The 20,024-nt window shown below is 45.7% G+C and overlaps 1 protein-coding gene across 1 annotated transcript; it reads right to left on the bottom strand.

Moving 5' to 3' along the window:
* Window positions 1-207: 207 nt before the first annotated feature.
* LOC114592270 (zinc finger protein RFP-like) lies at window positions 208-12,432 on the bottom strand. Its single transcript, XM_077922269.1, has 7 exons — window positions 11,988-12,432; window positions 10,322-10,417; window positions 9,569-9,799; window positions 8,212-8,234; window positions 7,124-7,242; window positions 4,049-4,081; window positions 208-995 (listed from the first exon to the last, which is right to left on the bottom strand). The coding sequence occupies exons 1-7, from the start codon at window positions 12,411-12,413 to the stop codon at window positions 478-480; spliced, it is 1,446 nt and encodes a 481-aa protein (XP_077778395.1). The 5' UTR covers window positions 12,414-12,432; the 3' UTR covers window positions 208-477.
* Window positions 12,433-20,024: the final 7,592 nt, after the last annotated feature.

Raw genomic sequence — 20,024 nt, 5'->3', positions numbered from 1 at the left:
ATGGTGCATGCATTTTCACAGCTGCGTAAGTACTTGTGGGGAAAGGAAGGTTTCCTAGAATTGCGGAGTTGTGAGGGACCCTGAGGTTCATCTAGTCCCACCCCTGCAGTGCAGGAAACTTTTGCCCAACGTGGGGCTCAGACCCACAACTCTGGGATTAAGAGTCTTGTCCTCTGCCAAATCAGACATCATAAAAGGAAAACAAGATTGAAGGTGAGAAAATTTATTAGGACTCATAAAAGTGTGACTGTCTCTTTAAGAAGCTGCAGAGGGAATTCTGGGAAAAGGAAGGAAAATGCAAAGCAAGAGCAACCCATTTTTGTTTTGTTATTTCTGCTGATTTTGACTGGAATGAATCCTCTCAAAGGGCCCTTGGAAAACTGCCCAACCTGCTCTTGGCGGGTAAATGGTTTTTATGTCAGTCACTCTGGTCTGGAGAGAAACTCCTGCTGGGCCTGAGAGGCAGATTTAGTCTCCTCAGGAGATCCTGAGGTGGGCTTCATATCCCCCCAGATAAAAGAAAGGGAGGAGGGTCTCTCCAGAGAACGAGGCTCCTGAGAACGTGTAGAGTTCGGCTCCTGAGTCAGCGTCAGAAAAAGACACACGTCCCCCTTCATAGTCCAGAGTCACCCGGATCCTCCTGGGCTTCTCCCTCAGGGACAGAAGAGAGTGAAAATAGGAGGTGCAGGCACAGTATTCCCCTCCCAACTTCTCCACAGCCCAGATCCCCTCCTCAGGGCTTAAGGGGAAGATGTCCTTTCTCTCCACAGACTTCCTGGCAACCCCCAAAGCCCATCCTCCCCCACTTCCCACAGTGACTTCCCAGAAATGTCTGCCTGCTGTGAATCCCTCACGTCCCAACACACAAGGCCGGTCACTGAATCTCTCAGGATTATCAGGCAGGGCTTGAGGTTTGACTCCCAATCTCAGGCTTTTCCGATCCTCGGACAGGATGAGGCAGGGATGGGCTGTGTCTGGATCCAGAGTGACATTTGCTGTTGGGGAGAAGATGAGGGAAAGAGAAGATTAGGCAGTGTCAGCTGAGAGAGAGAGACGAACATCCTGATAAATAAATAAAAATCACCCCAAAACCCCAGATTCCCTTTCAGATCAACGGGATTTCTTTGTGTCGCATGCAAGACTGAGACGCCTCCTTGCAGACTCATCAGAATAAATATCTTCCTTGTTTGTTTTTAAATCAGTTCCCTTCACTTTCTTATATCCGATGTGTATTGTGCCTGCCCTCCTCTCAACCCAGGAATTTTGTAAGGGGAAAAACCACCCAGGAAACCTTTTACTCATCTCTTCTGTGTTATCTAAGGGGAAAGAGAGGAGAATTGGAGGAGGCAGGAGAGGAGAGAAGCTGCTTTCCTCTGACAAACTCTCTGGGAATTGTCCTTTGGGGAGCTCTGGGTTTGGCTGGGAGATGAGGACCCCCCTGTTATAATAATAATAATAATAATAATAATAATAATAATAATAATAATAATAATAATAATATATTTGAATACTGCCCTTTATCCATAGGTCTCAGGGTGGTTCACAGCATAAAAATACAACATAAAACCAAATATAGGCCTCCCCTCACTTTCGCGGGGGTCACGTTCTGGGCCCTTTTGCCCACAAGTGAAAATCGCATTAAGTGGGGAGCCTGTTTATTCCTGCTCTCCATCTCTCTCACCCACTTGGTCTCTCCTTTCCTTCCTCTCTACCAACATGGAAGTTTAGGCCTTGCCACCAGGGAAGAGGAGGCATGTGGCACAGCAATTTTACAAAGGACTGCTTATTCCATGCTTCTCTTTTGGATGTAATATATACCATAAGACTAGTTCCCTGGGGGAAGAGGGGGAATAACTCAAAAAGTTACCAGTCAGGGGCTAAGGCAGTCATTATAGGCAAGTGTAGAGTTGCTGTATTTCGAAGAGCAAAAAGAGGACACATTTGCCAACTTCTACTCTTAACCATGGATCGCTATGACAACTCTCATTTTAAATACCCCTACTCTATGTAGGCTTTCGAAGCTGTGATATACTGCTAGTAGCAATGTTCTGAAGTTTCAACAACAAAAGAATAATAATAATACATATTGCTCCCTCGCTTGCCACATGAATGTATTTGGGCTCATGTTCCCATCTTTGTGAACGCAAGTGTGCACAGAACAATTTATTAAACTGTTAAACATGTACATATGGACTCTCCTTAAGGGCAGGGGGATGTTAACTCTTGCCCTCCCAGACTCCTTCTCCAAGATCTTGTAGCTGAGCCAGTGTCCTTTTAATTCAGCCACAAGAGAAGGGTTTTATACAGGATGTGGCCAGCTTAAAATGCTGCTCTGTTGCGATTCTCTGCTCTAGGCTAGCTTAGATGGGTGCCTTAGATCTGAGTCTAATGCACTAGAAAAATGTAAATGGTTTACTGTAAACCAAACCAAATAACTTGAGACAATTTGCCAATTTTCTAATTTTAAGAATCCACCTAGGGGAGAAATTTTAATCATGAATGTAGAGGACCTACAAAAAGAGGACACGTGGCAACCAGTCCTGAAAAAGGTCACATGGAAAAGCAACCCAACTCTCTCTGGGCAGGAATGAAACTCTCCCCCCCCCTTCTGCACCTTCAAGTCCACCCTCTCTGCCTTTGTGGTACAAACAGCAGGGCCAGAGTCAAGCTGTACAGAAGAGACTCTTGACCCCCATGAAACACTAGTCCCCCCCCTCCTGTGAATTGGGGTCTCCATGTGAAATTTATCTCTCTGAAGATGTCTGAATGACTGAACATCTGAGGAAGCAAAAAGACAGGCTTAACAGGCTACAATGCAATAGCTAAAAAATAAATCTTTTTTTACAAAACATCATATCATAGCATCTGTTGTTTCCTTATTTCAATCAAAAGATTAAATCATGCAAAGACAACAACTGTAGGCCTAAGTAGTGATGTTAAATATTCTCCAAAAGATTATTCTTGAGAATGTAATATCACTAGGCCTAAGTAATTAAGACAACTAACGTGTCTAGCTGTAATTCCTGCATTGCAGGGGGCTGGACTAGATGATCCTTGGGATCCTCTCAAACTCTGCTATTCCATAATTTCATGGGAAAATGAGAAATGGTAAACCATACTAGGAAATGGGAGAATACAATGATTCAAAATCCACAAATGAAATGGGGATCTGAACTGGATGGATGAAGAAAGGTTTAACATCTGCCCCAAGTAAACTGGTGGGGCAAAGCTGTTGAAACTGGAATTTCCAAGTATGCTGACAAACCAAATTGCAGAGGAAGAATAAGCAGTGCTTTACCCTGTAATTCCAAGGGACTCGTGCAATGGGAAGTCCTCCTTCATGGAATGGGGCTGATCTCAAAAGAACTGTGGGAACTCTCAGGCGATGGGGATGGCTGAAGCACGAGAAATGGCTGGTGAGGTTGAAACTCTGAGGAAGAGGCGGCTCAGGCCTTGCTCTGCTACTGGGAGACCAGCCTGGCAGGAGGTGGAGGAGGGACTGGGTGCTTGCGGGTGCCCTTTTTAACACACTTCACGAGGGGAAAATCCAAGCAAATCTTGAGAAGCCCCAAAAGAACCTCTCCAGATTGTGTGGAGGGAAATCTAAATGCAAGGGAGATTCCCTATACATGAGAACTCGACAAAACGGACATTGGACTGACCCTGCAGGATCCTCCCTAAGGGCTTTTGTAATATATTGTATGGCTCTGAGGCTTTCCCCCACAATCAAGCAGTATATAAATTTTATGAAAGAAAGCAAAATCTATAAAATTAAGGGAGAAACAGGATAATAGCCTATAGGCAGGAAATGAACTCAGACTGGTGTGTGGGTTATTCGCACAGACAAGCTCTGCCCCCAAGCCAAGCCTTCAAACCCTCTCCCAGTTCATCCATGGGACAGACAAGGAACCCAAACACCTCTAGAGGACTGTTTCCCAGAGTTACGCCATTGATGGGGGTCCCAAAGTCTGCAGAACAGATGGTTCAACACCCATGAAATATCAGTTCCCATCCCTCCTGTGAAATTGTTCCTCCCCTGGAAATTTACCTTTTTGAATGTGTTTTCTGTATAACAGAGCATCTGTGGAAGCAAAAAGATATAAAGCATAAGGGCAACACTCTTCCACCAGAAATAAATCTCCATACAAAAGTAACACTTCATAACATAGAATCCTTAAATTCAAGTACAATTATTAAACATTAATTAAATTGTACAAAAAATGATTAAAAAATAGAAAATCATAGGAAGAATCTATGAAAATAACTAAAGCTTTAAATAGCAGAATAAGAATATTCAGCATAAATCTTGATGGTCTCTGAACTTTGTCCCTGAAATTGAGCTTGTTAAGTTGTGGGTGAACATATCAGACGACACAGCGATTCTTCAAACAGTTCTTGTTTATTCACAGGCTAGAACAGAACTGAACTGAAGGGTTCAGTCAGCCTGCTTATATAGAGCTCCAGTACAACGTAACTGTAACAATTTTCTAAAACTATCCAATCACTTACAGATAGGTAGCTGTGTTGGTCTGCCATAGTCAAAACAAAAAAAATTCCTTCCAGTAGCACCTTAAAGACCAACTAAGTTAGTTCTTGGTATGAGCTTTCGTGTCACACAACGAGCTTTCGTGTCACAACCATCACACAACGATGGTTTACAAGCTATAAGGAACACCATTTCAGATAAAACCACAGCGGACTTTGCCACCAAACTCTGCCAATTTGTCCTTATCCACAACAACTTCAAATTCGGTGATGACCTGTTCCTTCAGATCAGCGGCACAGCAATGGGCACCCGCATGGCCCCACAGTATGCCAACATCTTCATGGCAGATTTAGAACAACGTTTCCTAAACTCCTACCCACTCAAACCTCTCTTGTACCTGCGATACATTGACGATATTTTTATCATCTGGACACATGGTCAACAGACCCTGGACACCTTCCACCAGAAATTCAATGATTTTCACCCCACAATCAACCTAACAATGAATCAATCTATGCAAGAAATACATTTTTTGGACACTACTATAAAAATACAGGATGGGCGCATAGACACCACCTTATACCGTAAACCAACTGACCGACAAACATATCTACATGCCTCTAGCTACCATCCCAAACATACCAAACAGTCCATTGTATATAGCCAGGCACTACGTTACAGCCGTATCTGTTCCAATTCTACAGACAGAGACTCCCACCTAAGAGATCTACAGCAAACCTTTTTAGAACTAAAATACCCAGCAGATGAAGTTAGACAACAGATCAACAGAGCCAGACTGATACCCAGGGAGAACTTGCTGCAAGACAGAACCAAAAAAGAAAATAACAGAACACCTCTAGTCATCACATACAGCTCCCAAGTTAAAACAGTACAACGCATCATCAGAGATCTACAACCTCTCCTGGACAATGACAGTTCTCTTTCTCAAGCTCTGGGAGGAAGACCTTTCATTGCCTACAGACAGCCACCCAATCTTAAACAACTCCTAACCCACAATAATACTACAACCAGACTTAACACGGACACTGGCACCAGAGCCTGCAATAAACCCAGATGCCAACTTTGCTGCCACATACACCCGGACAACACCATTACTGGCCCCAACAACATCACACATACCATCTCGGGACTATTTAATTGCTCATCGTCTAACATTGTGTATGCCATCAAATGCCAACAGTGTCCTTCAGCTCTCTATATTGGACAAACAGGCCAAACCTTACGCCAAAGAATAAACGGACATAAATCTGACATCAAGAATCACAAGACAGAGAAACCAGTAGGAGAACACTTCAATCTCCCAGGACATTCTATACAAGATCTCAAAGTAGCTGTTTTACTACAAAGGAATTTCAGAAATAGACTGGAAAGAGAAGCTGCTGAATTGCAACTCATTACGAAACTTAAAACCATGGAGATACCTGGTCTGAACAAAGACATTGGATTCTTATCTCATTATACATGACAAAGCCATTTTTCACCTTCTCACCCCTTGCTTTTTCCTGTAAGACCTATTGCAGTCGTTAAGAGTCGTCAACAGGCTCATCACAGTTATCTGCCAATCACCCATTCCCACCACCCTTCTGAGTAATACCCCTCCCCACCTTCTCACTATATAGAAGGATCTGGCAACTTCTGTTTCAGTGTATCTGAAGAAGTGTGCATGCACACGAAAGCTCATACCAAGAACTAACTTAGTTGGTCTTTAAGGTGCTACTGGAAGGAATTTTTTTTGTTTTATCCAATCACTGAACGTCACTTTCGATCCCTTATTTGCATAACTATCTACAGTATCCCCCTGCTGGCCCAGGGTGAGAACTTCAGTACATAACAGGGCTCTACATTCTTGGACTGGAGGGGAGGCAGAGCAATAGGAATCCTGTCAAAGGATGCAGAGGGGAGATGGAGGCAGCCTTAACATCTTCCCCAAGTAAAGTGGGGGGGGGGGAATCATTAAAGCCAAAATTGTGAGACATAAGGAGAAGGAAAGTTTGATGAGGAAGGATTGGCAGAGCTCTCAGGCAAAAGGAAGCCCTTCCTCACAAACCTTCTACAAATCTTTAAGGTTGTTAACAAGCATAATTGTTCCCTTTGGGGCTCCTGTGCTCTTGCTTCCACTCTCAATGGGGGAACTCTCAGGAGATCTTGAAGGCTGAAGCCCTAGATATGGCAGCTGCAGGGGGACGTCTGAGGAGGAGACGGCTCAGGCCTTGGCTCCACGGCTGAGAAAGAAGCCTGAGCAGGAGGCAGAGGGGGAACTGGGGGCTTCTTAATGCCCTTTGACTCCATTCAGAGCAGGAGAACCTCCAAAAGGACAACCCCAGATTGTGCAGACAGGGAACCACAAGGAAAAGGAGGTTTCGTATAACTGTAAACAGATGCACATGGGAGGAAAAAATCCTGACTTTGCTCTACACTCTGGTTCAGGCTTTCTTTACAGGATCCAGCGTCACAATATACATGGGCCATTCTGGGGGACAGGAAATGAAGGCTGGAGCACCAAGAAGGAAGGTATCCTGGGGTTACTCATTTCCATGCAATAAGAGCCAGGCATGTTCAGTTCTGAAGAAGAAACAGAATTCCCAGGGTGAAATCCTGGCAGCCAGTTTTCATTACCTTTCCATTGTTTCATTGTATTCTTCACAAGGTGATTTAGATGACAGGATTCCAAGATCCTGTTCCTTAGCTCTGGAGGGAAAGCCAGTGGCTTCTCTGGACTCTCTCTTTCCTCATACCTGGTGAAAAGAAAAACAGTGAATGGCCCCATTGTGGCCCCTTCTCCCTGATTATTGCAGGAGATCTCAATAAAATGAACAAAGTTGAAGTTCATTTCCCACCAGGTAATTTCCAGGATTCAGCTTCATCTCTTGACACCCACCTCCAAGCCCTGGTCGGTGGCTTTGTAAGGATGCTAAACAGCACAAGGGACAAGATGTAACCCCAAGCGACACCACCGGAGGAATCCCATGGCTTCAAACTATGCTGCCCCCTAACAACTTTCTGGGAAGGTGCCAGGACTTAAGAACCAAACCCCTGAGGTGGAATGCCTGCAATCCCTCCCTCCCTGAGCCTCCCCAGAGGATGTGAGTGATGTCCAAAGCTGCCAAGTGGTCAAGGAAAACAACCTCCACCCTCCCTTCACCCCCTCTCTCACCCCATGCCCCATGGGACTCTCCCTCCAGAGGCATCAAACAACCTGACTTTCACCCCCCACTCAAGACCAGCTTCAGCCTCTCATGCTGGAAACGCTCCCAAGAAAAAGAACCCACCCATTCTAGACCAACAGACCTTCCCTCTCTCTGTGCCTCAAAGGAGCTGAGTTACCAGAGTTGGAGGGCTTCTAGTTGGACATTGAAATCTGTTGGTACATCCTAAGCTCTTCCCAAGCATCTTTGGCACTTTCTCGTCTAGATGTTAGAAATTACCAAAAAGTCAATGAACAGAAAGTGCAAGAGAAAGAAAAGAGCCCCCATCCCTGTGTGAAGTGATGTGGGGAGAGAGGAAGGAGGCAGTTGACCTTGAACCTCGGAGGGAGAATTGGGGGGCCACAAGTTCAGAAGAGGGGGCTCTACTTTTACCTGAGAGATGCTGCAGGGAGTGAGTCCTCCAGTCTCCCCCCTGCAGCCCCTGGAGGGCCATGTCTGAGGTTCTTGCATCTCAGCTTCAAAGAGTGATGCTAATGGAAATGAGCCAGATCCACTTACCTCTGCAAGGTGCTTCTGACATCCTAGAGGGGAAAAGAGAAGGGAATTCACTGCACACCACAGGCCACACTAGGAAGACCCCCTCAGACCCTGGCCCTCGGATGTCAGTCTGCCTGGCACATGCCAAGGTTTTGGGGAGGGATGGCGGAATCAGCCAGTTTTGGTTTCTCACTGCTTTTATTTTTCCTGTTAAGTTGTGGGCGAACATATCAGTCGACACAGCAAATTTTCCAAGCAGCTCTTTATTTGTAAGCTGGAACAGAACTGAATTGAGGAGCTCAGTCAGCCTGCTTATATAGAGCTTCAGAACAATGTAACTGTTGCCATTTTCTAAAACTATCCAATCACTGAATGTCACTTTCGATCCTTCATTTGCATACAAACTATCCAATCACTGAACGTCACTTTCGATCCTTCATTTCCATAACTATCTACAGTATCCCCCTGCTGGCCCAGGGTGAGAACTTCAGTACATAACATTTCCAATCTGAAATTATTAATTGTTCTGATTTCAAGTTCTCCACAATTCCATAATTTAATAACTTTAATCCAGTTTGCATTGTGCAATTCAGACGTAAGTAAGCCTACAGGATAATCCTACCAGGGCACTGTCCCAAATTGTCTTCCATAGAAGTCCCCAAATTTCAAATGCTATTTTCCACCTGGAAATTAAAAAAGCACCTGCAGCATAAAATGCCTCCAAAGGGGTAATAAAACAATTCCGTGTTTCTTTGGGCTTGCCCACACTTCTCCCTTTCCTGTGCCCAGAAAACACGAGTCCAAGTGGTTTTGCCTTTGCCCTGCCGCTTTCCCTCAGGAAAAACCTGCTCCTTAGTGCAACATCAAAGCAAACGTCAATCTGGAGAAAACCTGGCTGAGGTTTGCTCTAATTCAGCAGTAAACAGCGGGTTTTCCTGGAGGAAAGGGGTGGGACAAGCAGCAGTCTGGATGAGTCCCTCTGTCTTGCTCTTTGGTCACTGTGACTGAGCACCATTTTGGGCCGATCTGTATCCATGGGGAAGGGGATCAACAAAGAAGTTGTGCAGGAAACGGGAAGAGAATGGAAATGGCTCATGTTGGAAGGAGGCCTGAACGCATCCTAGACGAAGCCCCCACAGCTGAAAGGCATTCAGAGACAAAAGAACAGCAAAGAGCAGAAGATCAGCTCCTGTTCCATCAAGAACACAGATGAATCTCTAGTCTGCATTCAGGTGAGTTAAGCATCCCAGGTCTCTTTGGTTTCCTGTCCAATACAAACCTGTCTAGAGGCTCCATCAACTCAGTCCCTGCACTCCTTGCATACATGAAAGGGGCAGCCTTTTCCTGGAGCCTTGGGCTGTTTCTGCCACCGTCTTACCTGCAGGAGTTCACTCGCTGGCTGCTGACTCTTCTCCTCCATCTCCTGGATGATCCTCTCAAGAGAGGAGAGTTTCCTGGAGAGTCTGGCCAGCTGCTCATCCCTTCTCCCTGCAATCTCCTTCTCCACCTCTTCCACATGAGTCAGCAGATGTTTTTCTTGTTCTTCCAGGAACCGGCGCAGTTCTCTGAACTTTTCCACAGTCTTCAGCCTCTCCGTTTCTGTTAATTTCTGCAAGAAAAGAGGAGGTCAGGGTGTAGAAAGACAACTCTTTAGTAATATTTATGGTAAATCAGGATTTGAATTGACCTACTTCCACCCTCTCAGCTCACAAGTCCTCAGGCTTCTCCTTCACTGCTATTCATATAATAAATGACAATGGGAAATAAACTCAAATTAGCTGCATTCAAAAGTGAATTTACCTAATTTACTATTGCTGTAAAATTATGGAGACGAAAACAGAGCAATCCTTTGAAATTCACACCTCTGAATTGTTCAAGGTTGACCCAGCCAGGTCAATTTTCTTCACAAAAATGTATTTATGAGGGTAAAGTACATATCAAAATATTTCTACAAGGAAGTAGCTACCCTAACATTTGATTCATTTTCAGAATAATAAATGAATAAACAAACTGATATGGAAAAAGGAGAAATGGGGAGAAGCTGAAATGGGCAGATTTCCCCATCCCTCCTCAGTCCTGACTCGACTCTTCAAGTGCTTGTTGCCTCACTAGTAACAACAGAGACACTTACAAGGAGGTCTTTGCTTTCCTTGTCCAAGGCTGCTTGATAGGCCAGAATTTCCTCTCTCTCTTTCTTCAGAATCTCCAGGTGGTGACAGATCTCTCCCTGAAAAGAAAAGGAAGAACTCAGGTTTGATAGAGACACACAGAGAGATGAATATTACACTGGCTTCTTGGGCCCGGTGACCTTGCTATAATAGCAAAGTAGTTTACTGGAGTCTAGAGGGTGCATAACTCCCTGGACCAACTACCTTCTTTCTGCAGTATCCCTGTGGGGCTCACGATCCCAGTTAAGCCAACCCTTGCTTGCAGCCCCTCACCCTTTCTCAAACACCCTCCCTTGTGGAGGGCTCTCTCAGCCTCCTCTTCTCTCCTCTCTTCTTAGGAGTCCTCCTCTTGGTCTCTGAGCTGCCCCAAAGAGAGGTGCCTCCTCCCGCTGCCCCACAGGGACTTGTCTGTCCCTTCCCAACAGCAAGGGCCCCTCGCCAGTTTCCTTGCTTACTCCGAGGCCACCTCAGCTCCTGGCAGCCAACACCCCCTGGCCATCCCCAGAGGCACCATTCGCCAGCGGAGCTTGTAGCCAGGGCTGCTGCAACAAAGAGCTGCGCAAGCCTTTGGGAGATCCAAGGAGGGAGGGAAGGAAAGAGGGACAGAGGCCAGTGTTGCACCCCTGAGCATCATTCAAGGCAGCCCAGGTGCCACAGCACACGGGTTGAAAAGCACAGCAGAACTGGGATGGGAAAGTTTTCTAGCGCAACAAACTAGTCTGGAGAAGAGCAAAGGCAGCCATACTCGCTCCTTTATCTCCTCCGAGGAAAGTCCCAGCCTGACTTCTCATCTTGAGGTCCCAGGGAGACGTGGGAAGAGGAGGAGGAGGAGGAGGAAGGGGTGAGACAGGATCCAATCTGGGATGTATCAGTCTAGCATCAAAGAGATAGTGAGGTCAGCCCAAGAGGCTAGAGAGACAGGGATAGAGCAGCGTTTCTCAAAACTTCACCCATTCCAAACCCCTCTTCTGCAAGCCTTGGGCTTTTTCACCCTTCCTCGTGACCCCACTGCTCTGCCACTTAACTGGGTCAGATGGCAATTCAGGTTTTCTGCTACTTGTCAGTTATTTTCTCTGCAGTAGCCAGAGCCCACGTGTGCTTGGACCACCAGGAGAGATTTAAGAGCTTCTTCCATTTCTGGGCCAAAGAAGTTCTTGCTGGCCCAGAATCCACCTAAGTAGCTCCTTCGGTCAGAAGATTGCTGTCTGGTCATTCCCCAAATTCAAAAGGGGCAGCTTCATTTCGTTATTATTACTAATATGTGGCATTATTGACATTGCATGGCACAGGAGCATTTACTTAGTTGTGTATGTGCAATGTACATCTGTTCTTAATATGTACAAAGCGACCTTACTGGGGGATTGGGATAAGGTTAACCCTTTCACTCTCTCCCATGGTACTAAATCTTTGAAGCTGCTGTGAGTATTTCAAGGGAGATCCCGTTGTCCCTGGCAGAGAGAAAGACTTCAACTCCCTCCTCCCAGCCATCCCAGGAGCCCTCAGCCTTCCCCTGGACTGCTTCTAACTTAATAAACAATGACTAATTAATGCCATGCCTAATTTGGATCTGAGAATTAAAAAGAAGAATCCACAGCTATTTCTCCCCCTCAAGATCCAGGGATCCCCTACCTTGTATTCCTCCAAAGCCTCCTTCAGAGGAATCACCTTGTGATTTTCATGTATCCTGGATCTGTCACACACCACACAGATGGGGGCTTCATGGACTTTGCAGAAGAGCTTGAGGGGCTCCTGGTGCTCCTCACAGACTCCTCCTTTTCTTTCTTCTTCTTCCCTTCCTAAAACGCTGAGATTCTTGATTAATTGTAAGAAGTTTGCCAGTTGCCGGTTGGGGATGAGATTATTTTGCTGGACTGTTTCTCTGCACCGAGGGCAGGAAGTCTCTGCCTCCGATTCCTCCCAGCGCTGGATCAAGCAAGACCGGCAGAAGTTGTGCCCACACTCTGGGATGATCACTGGATCCTTAAAATATTCCAAGCAGATGGAGCAAGTGGCTACATCAGAAAGATTCTGGTCGGAACACCCAGCAGCAGCCATGGCTCCCTCACGCCAAAGACGCGAGTTAAGTTTCACTTTCTCTGTTTTCAGCCACCGGGAGCTTCCTTTCCTGGAAATGACTCAGAAACTCAGTGACCACGTGAACTTTTTTTCTTTTTTAAATGTCCCCAGGTCTTTGCAGCTGCTGAATGTTTTCTCAAGGAGCAGCGAATGCTTCTGGATTGCTTCCCATGCTTTTGATTACACACAAACACACAGGTACCTACTAAGTTGGGGTATTCACACTGTAACATTTTCATTGGTAGGCTTTGGGATAGGAAAAAACTGCTCCTTTTCCTTTATGGGGTACCCTAGAGCCCGTATAGAGCCCTTATGTAGGTTCACTATTGATAGGAGAAAAATAACAGAGGCCAGCCAGAGAATATTGAGAAGCAAAACAGCTAGTAAGCGTGATCTTTATTAAAGCTCAAATCCACAGCCCAATACATCATACATACATCACTGAAGGGGCAGTCTGCCAGGATACCTGATAATGGTCACTGTTTGCATTACCTGGTCAATCTGGCCATTCTTTTTGATGGCAAATACTCAGTTCCCGAATCCAAGTCACAGGCTCACCCTGGACAGCAGGATTGGATTCTGTGAAGAGAACTCCCAAAAATCTGGTTGCTAATTTTGACTTAATCCATCTTTAGCATGCTGGCAAAGAACTTCAGATTGAAAAGGACGCTTTCAGCATTGCCAGCCTGGAGCCCTCTGTTTGCTTCAGACTACAACTCCCATCATCCCTGACCAGGATATCTCCAGGTATGGTTGGGAAGACCCTCTGCCTGGAGACCCTGCAGAGCAGCTGCCAGTCAGTGGAGGCAATATTGACCTCGATGGAGCAATGGGCTGGCCTGGCAGAAGGCACCATCTGTGATGCGGCAGACAAGTTATGGAGCTCCTTCCCTAGATAGGAATGCCTGGTGCATTATCTTGGCAATTATTATTAATCAATATTACTACACGTGATCACTGAGTCATTTCCAGGAAGGGAAACTCCCAGTGGCTGAAAACGGAGAAAGCGAAACTTAGCTCAGCTCTTTGGGATAAGGGAGCACCACAAAAACATGGATCCGAGGCATGGATCCTCATGAATTCCTATGGTTTTTATATTGAAAGAAAATAAAACCACTATGATATTCGTTAGATACATCTTAGTCTGTAGGCAGCACCACAAAAATCACGCACCCACTGTTTTGTGGGGCTGCAATGGCCAAAAACATGGTAGCAAAGCACGGATCCTAAGGGATCCTCAGGGTTTTTGCATCGGGCTACCCCTAACTCACCATCAAATCACACATCATGGCCATGGGCACAGCCTGCACCACAAAAATCATAAATCCATGGCTTCCTGGCGACACCATGGCCCCAAAATAGAAGCTTTGTGTGTATATGATAAAGATATATAGTAAAAGAAATCCTGTCTGATCTAGAAATGAAATCATATTTTAAAATAATTTTTGCTTTAGATTTTTATAATCATCTTTGGTATTTCTCTTATAGCAAACTACCTAGAATGGGAAATAATATTTAGTACACTAACCTTTGTTTAACTCTTAATAATGTCAGCTTACTGAGTGATTTTGTACCATTGTGATTCAATGTTGTATTTGCGCTCAGTACTTTGTAGGATTTGATAATCTTTATAGCTCTTTTAAAGAGAGAGTTTGGATTTGATATCCCGCTTTATCACTACATTAAGGAGTCTCAAAGCAGCTAACATTCTCCTTTCCCTTCCTCCCCTACAACAAACACTCTGAGAGGTGAATGAGGCTGAGAGACGTCAGAGAAGTGTGACTTGCCTAAGCTCACTCTGCAGCTGCATGTGGAGGAGCGGGGAAGCGAACCCGGTTCACCAGATTACAAGTCCACTGCTTTTAACCACTACACCACACTGTAGTGGACAACAATGTTTTTTGGCCACAGTGTCGCAAGGAAGCCGTGGATCCATGATTTTTGTGGTGCAGGCTGTACTGGGAGGTTTTCTTTTTAATTCTCAGGTCCAAAGTAGGCATAGCATTAATTGGTGGTTGTTTTTTGCGGGCCCACGGGCTAAACCCTGTCTGTGGTAACTACCCCATTATCTCAAATGATGAGACAAGAGACCAGAGTATGGGTTCAAATTGGCCACAACTTTATTGAGCTTCAGAAGTGGGAAACTTGGCACAGGCCTTGGCAGGTAACCCTCTCAGCCCGCCTGGCTGAGGATATGCAGGCAGATGAGGTCCAGTGAGAGGGGACTGCAAAGTGCAAACTTACACAGCATGCCTTTCCACCGACCTCATCCCAGGAGTTTGACCTACATGCCGCCGCTCTAGGGCCAGGGACTCCCAGTTTTTGCCCTTTAACGGGCCCTGCAAGCGCCACCGCATGGGGAGGGAGTATGAATCCATCCCCCCGCAACTTGATGTTAGACTAAAGGCTACCTTGCCCTTTGTCAAGAATGTATAACTTGCTGTTGAAATGGAATACTCAGGATGAAATGGTGAAATCTGCTATGATTAAATGGGCACAAGATGTTGGACATAACATTATGATGGCTGACTGGGAACAGTTATGGACCACAGGTATGAAGTTCACGGCATGTAATGCCTTAAGAGAGAATATTATGAAAATGATATACAGGTGGTACATGACACCAGTCAAACTTGCAAAAATCTATCATTTGCCTGATAACAAGTGTTGGAAATGTAAAGAAATTGAAGGTACATTCTTTCACCTTTGGTGGATGTGTCCAAGGATTAAGGCTTTCTGGGAGATGATATATAACGAAATGAAAAAGGTATTTAAATATACCTTTCTGAAGAAACCAGAGGCCTTTCTCCTGGGCATTGTCGGCCAGTTGGTGCCAAAGAAGGATAGAACTTTCTTTATGTATGCTACAACAGCAGCAAGAATACTTATCGCAAAGTATTGGAAGACACAAGATCTACCCACCCTGGAAGAATGGCAGATGAAGGTGATGGATTACATGGAACTGGCAGAAATGACTGGCAGAATCCGAGACCAGGGAGAAGAGTCAGTGGAAGAAGATTGGAAGAAATTTAAAGACTACCTACAGAAATATTGAAATATTGTAAAATTAATGAATGTTAGAATGATGTTGGATGAAAAGTTATGTGGTTTTTAGCTATAAGGAGTATGAAAAAAAATGGACTATTAACAGACAAAAACTTAACGTTACATTATTTTAAGATTAAAAATTAGGATAAATAAAGAGGGGAAGGATTTGCTGAACTAACAAATTGAACTGGAATACAAAAAGGGAGGTGTGAGGAGGTCTGGGAAACAAGCAAATGAAAGAAAGTGATGGAAAGATGGAATTGTTTTTTATCTATTTTTATGTTGTATTTTTCTTTTTTCTTTTTTCATTTTGTAAAATTCTAATAAATATCTTTTAAAAAAGAAAAATTAAGGCTACCTTGCCAAGGCCTAAAAACCGCCACTCGAGGCCCTAAGGGGCCTCGCTGCCAAGTCCCACAACCAAAGCCCAATCAAACCCTTCCCTTGAAATGCTCACAGCAGCTTCAAAGATTTGAACGGATACCATGGGAGAGAGTGAAAGGGTTAACCTCGTCCACATCCCCCAGCAAGGTTGCTTTGTACATATTTAGAACACTACAAATGTAAATTGCACATACACAACTAAGTACATGTCTCCTTTGGCTAGCAGGATGCCTCCTCAATGCCCTGCAAAACAGAGAGCAGCAAGGGATCAGTTACAGGGGGGGCAGTGGCCAGGAATTGACCAGATGGTGCAGGATCCTCCCCCCAAGTATCTGTTGGATGTAGATTTAGGAGTGGGGGGGTGGAAGCACCTACTGGTGGGGAGCACGCTTATTCTGGGGGTGCTGTGGGGCCTGTGCAATGAGCTTTTAGCCGGGGGGGGGGCGGGCTGAGGATCTCCTCCCATCCCAAATGGCAAAGGACTCCGTGGTTCAGAGTAGCATCTGCAAAGACAAGGGGGAAGGTGACTTTTCCATGGCAACTCAGAATCGGACCTGTGCTATTATATAAAAAAGGTAAGATTCTTATTCTGCTTCAGAAGCAACTTTAAAAAATGCCCTTTAATCCCCTTAAAAATTCACTTCTACTACAGAGGTGCAAAATGCTCCTGTGCCATGCAATGTCGACAACGCCAGGAAATAGTAATAATAAGCACACGTGGGCTCTGGCTGCGTCAGAGAAGATAACTGACAAGTAGTAGCAAACCTGAATTGCCTTTTGACCCAATTAAGTGGCAGAGCAGTGGGGCCAAGAGGAAGGGTGGAAAAGCCCTAGCCAAAAACCTGAGTTAAGTTTCATTTTTTCAGTTTTTAGTCACTGGGTGTTTCCTTTCCTGGAAATGACTCCGGAACTCAGTGAATTCAGGAACTCAGTGAAGAATCTGTGGCTCCCCCTGCCTGAAGCTGTTCTGGGTTCCCCCCTGACCTTCCCTAGCAGATCTGGGTGTGCAGGAAGGGGAGGAAGGGGACAAAGTCTCCTTGTGCTAGTCCTAAACCTCCAGTTGGCGTACGTTTCATTGAATGCCACCCAAGATGTGTATCTGCTCCTGCTTGAAGCACCCCAGGACCCAGAAAATAAGGACCTGGCCAGCTCCCAGTCTTGACTGGTGGCATCTCTCAGGGGTTCTTGCAGCAGAGGACTTTTGCCATCATCTGCTACTTGACTGCTTTTTAACTGGAGGTGCCAGGGATGGGGAGCGGGATCTTCAGGCAATGCTTGTGCCCTGTCCCTGATCCAGTCGCCTTCCTCTCTTCTGTCCCTCACAGCCAACGGAACGACGCTCCCAATTCACCCCTGTTCCTTGCTTCCTCCTGAGGGACTGGAAATGGCTGAAGCTGGGCTGACTGAGGTAAGTGAAGGTTATCCTGAGGGAAGCCAAGGTTAGAGGCAGGCCTTGAGCAGGGCAAATGTAACGCCAAGCTAAGGACCTGAGCACACCTGAGCACATGCAGAGCGCATATGCCCCATCACTGAGCAACTTCCCAGCCCCGTTTAATTTGTCTCAACCCTTTCTATACCACTTGATTGCCATTGTCTCTAAGCAGTGCACAAAGTATTCCGTACAATGAAAAAGGCTGGAAATTATAAAATAATTTCCTGTGAGGTGGGCTAGACAGAGCCTGTGACTGGCTCAAGGTCACCACTCAGCTTCATGCCTGAGTAGGGATTTGAACCCTGGCCTCCCTGGTCCCACACTCAAGCTCTAACCACTACACCACACTGCCTCTCAGTAGCTGCTTAGGGATGGGACTAGGGGCTGCTATGTTACACGGCTTGGCATTGCGAAATCGGGAGTGGGAGTGTGTGTGGGGTCTTGGGCATCCATCTTTAAATGGCATTTTCTAGGATGGCAGAACCTGAGTGGGGGACGTTTTGCTGTTTCAGGGCCCAGCGAGCGCCAAGGAGAAGGAGGGGCCTTTTGGCAAGGAGGAGGCATCCCTGACACAGCCAGGCCTGAGGACGATGTTCTGGCAAGTCAAAGAGGAGAACTGCCGCATTGTGGGCTCTCTGGGTAAGGATTAGTATTTCAGAGGAGATAATCTATGGTCCTCCAGGTGGGGCTGAGCCACATCTCCCCTCAGCCCCAGTAAGTGTGGCCGATGGCCAAGGATGATGGGATTTGTAGTTCAGCAACATCTGAGGGTCGAAGGTTCCCCACAGCTGGCCTAGGGCTTCAGCCCTAACTAGGTCTACTCAGAAGTAAGTCCCGGGGGTGCTTACTCCCAGGTAAGTGGGGTGAGGATTGCAGCAAACCCCAAAAACATTTCAGGCTGCAATGCTAAGCGTGTTTCCAAGGGGTCAGTCCCACTGGGGAGACTGAAGCACTTTCTTTCCATACTCAACTCTACCAGGGCCCATTGGCTACGATTCAAGCATGTTTACTCAGAGGCAAGTCTTTCACAACTAAAACCTTTCCTTTAAACTATCTTCAATATATCATTTAGTTGGTGAAACTGTAACCAGTCCTTTAATAAATGCCTTATCTCATCATAGTCTTTTAGTTTAACCTGATATTCTACTTTGGTTAACAGCTCTCTATACGTCGGCCATTTGGTTCTCATATTCACTTTTTCAAAGATATTGCTTCTAAAGGGGAAAACCACCAGGGTGTTTTTTGCTCTAAGAAGTTTTTGTATTTTTCCCATACCATAAAGATTGATTTTCTTATTAGATGATTCTGAACACCTTTCCACCTTAGCTTCTCATACCATAAATATGCATGCCATCCAAATCTGTTGCCAAATCTAGTAAATCTGCATTTTTCAATATTATCCATTCCCGGAGCCAGCAAAGACGGGACGGAATAAAGGTGTCTTTATTCCAACATGTGCCACCACCCCGTGGAATGCCCTCCCATCAGATGTCAAGGAAATACGTAAACAACTGACTTTTAGAAGACATCTGAAGGCAGCCCTATAAAAGGATGTTTTAAATGCTTGACGTTTTATTGCTTTTTTTATTATTAATACTAATATTCTGTTGGGAGCCGCCCAGAGTGGCTGGGGAAACCCAGCCTAATTGGCGGGGAACGCTCCCTCGGAGATCCTTATGAGAGCTCCTCAGTGAGCGGGACGATGTTTCCTGGAGTTCCGAGTGAGAAATGCTCTGTAGGGTCAGCACAGACTGGAGCATCCAAAGCAAAGCCACTCAGGGGAGAGAGAGGATGGATCCGTTCCTGGGGCAGGTGGTGACAAGCACCTAAGGAAAACTGCTGCCCGCCAGAGAACCCACCCTGTTAAGAGGCACACAGCGCCAGCGGGAAGAATTTCTGGCCGAGTGCAGACCTTGATAAAGATAAGGGAATGTACCCGAGTGAAATCCCACACAAATGTTTGGCGTGCGGCAAGAGCTTTGTTTACAGCTCCCATCTCATCTAGCACCAGAGGACCCACACTGGGAGAAGCCCTTTGAGTGCTCCGTCTGAGGGAAGAGGTTCAGCACCACTCGGACTGCAGCCGCCACGAGAGAATCCACACGGGCGAGAAGCCGTACAAGTGCTGCGAGTGCGGGAAGAGGTTCCAGCTCGCTTCGGACCTCTCTCGTCACCAAAGGATCCACACCAGGGAGAAGCTTTATGATTGTTTGGGCTGCAAGAAAAGGTTAACCCAGAAAGCCAACCTCGTGAAGCACTGTAGGGAGATGCACACGGGTGACAAGCCACACCGATGTCCCAAAAACACCTGATGGGGTTCAGTGTCAGCTGATCTTCAAAGTTTGCACCCCCAATCCTGATGAACTTGTTTCTTGTTTCTTAAGGTCTTCTGCCAAGGTCCTGCTCTGCATATTTTCAGAGGGTGTGGCCTTTGCTGTGGTGAAACCTGGGCAACAAAACATCCCCTCCTCTGGTCATTAGGCACTCACACCCTTTCCTGGTAGTTGTTTTTTTGAACATTTTTAAACTGATTTTTTAAGAAACCATTAAACACTTATCCAGCAATACATCTAATGGTGTTGGTTCTGTCCATTGACTTTAGACATAAACTTACACATTCAATGCTCAAACATACTATTTAATCAAAACAAAAAAATTCCTTCCAGTATGGAAGGAATTTTTTTGTTTTGACTATGGCAGACCAACACGGCTACCTATCTGTAACT

Source organism: Podarcis muralis, chromosome 2, assembly GCF_964188315.1.
Source record: "Podarcis muralis chromosome 2, rPodMur119.hap1.1, whole genome shotgun sequence".
NCBI lineage: Eukaryota > Metazoa > Chordata > Lepidosauria > Squamata > Lacertidae > Podarcis > Podarcis muralis.
The sequence above is the reverse complement of the archived record's forward strand: the minus strand, read 5'-3'. Positions and strand labels throughout refer to the sequence as shown.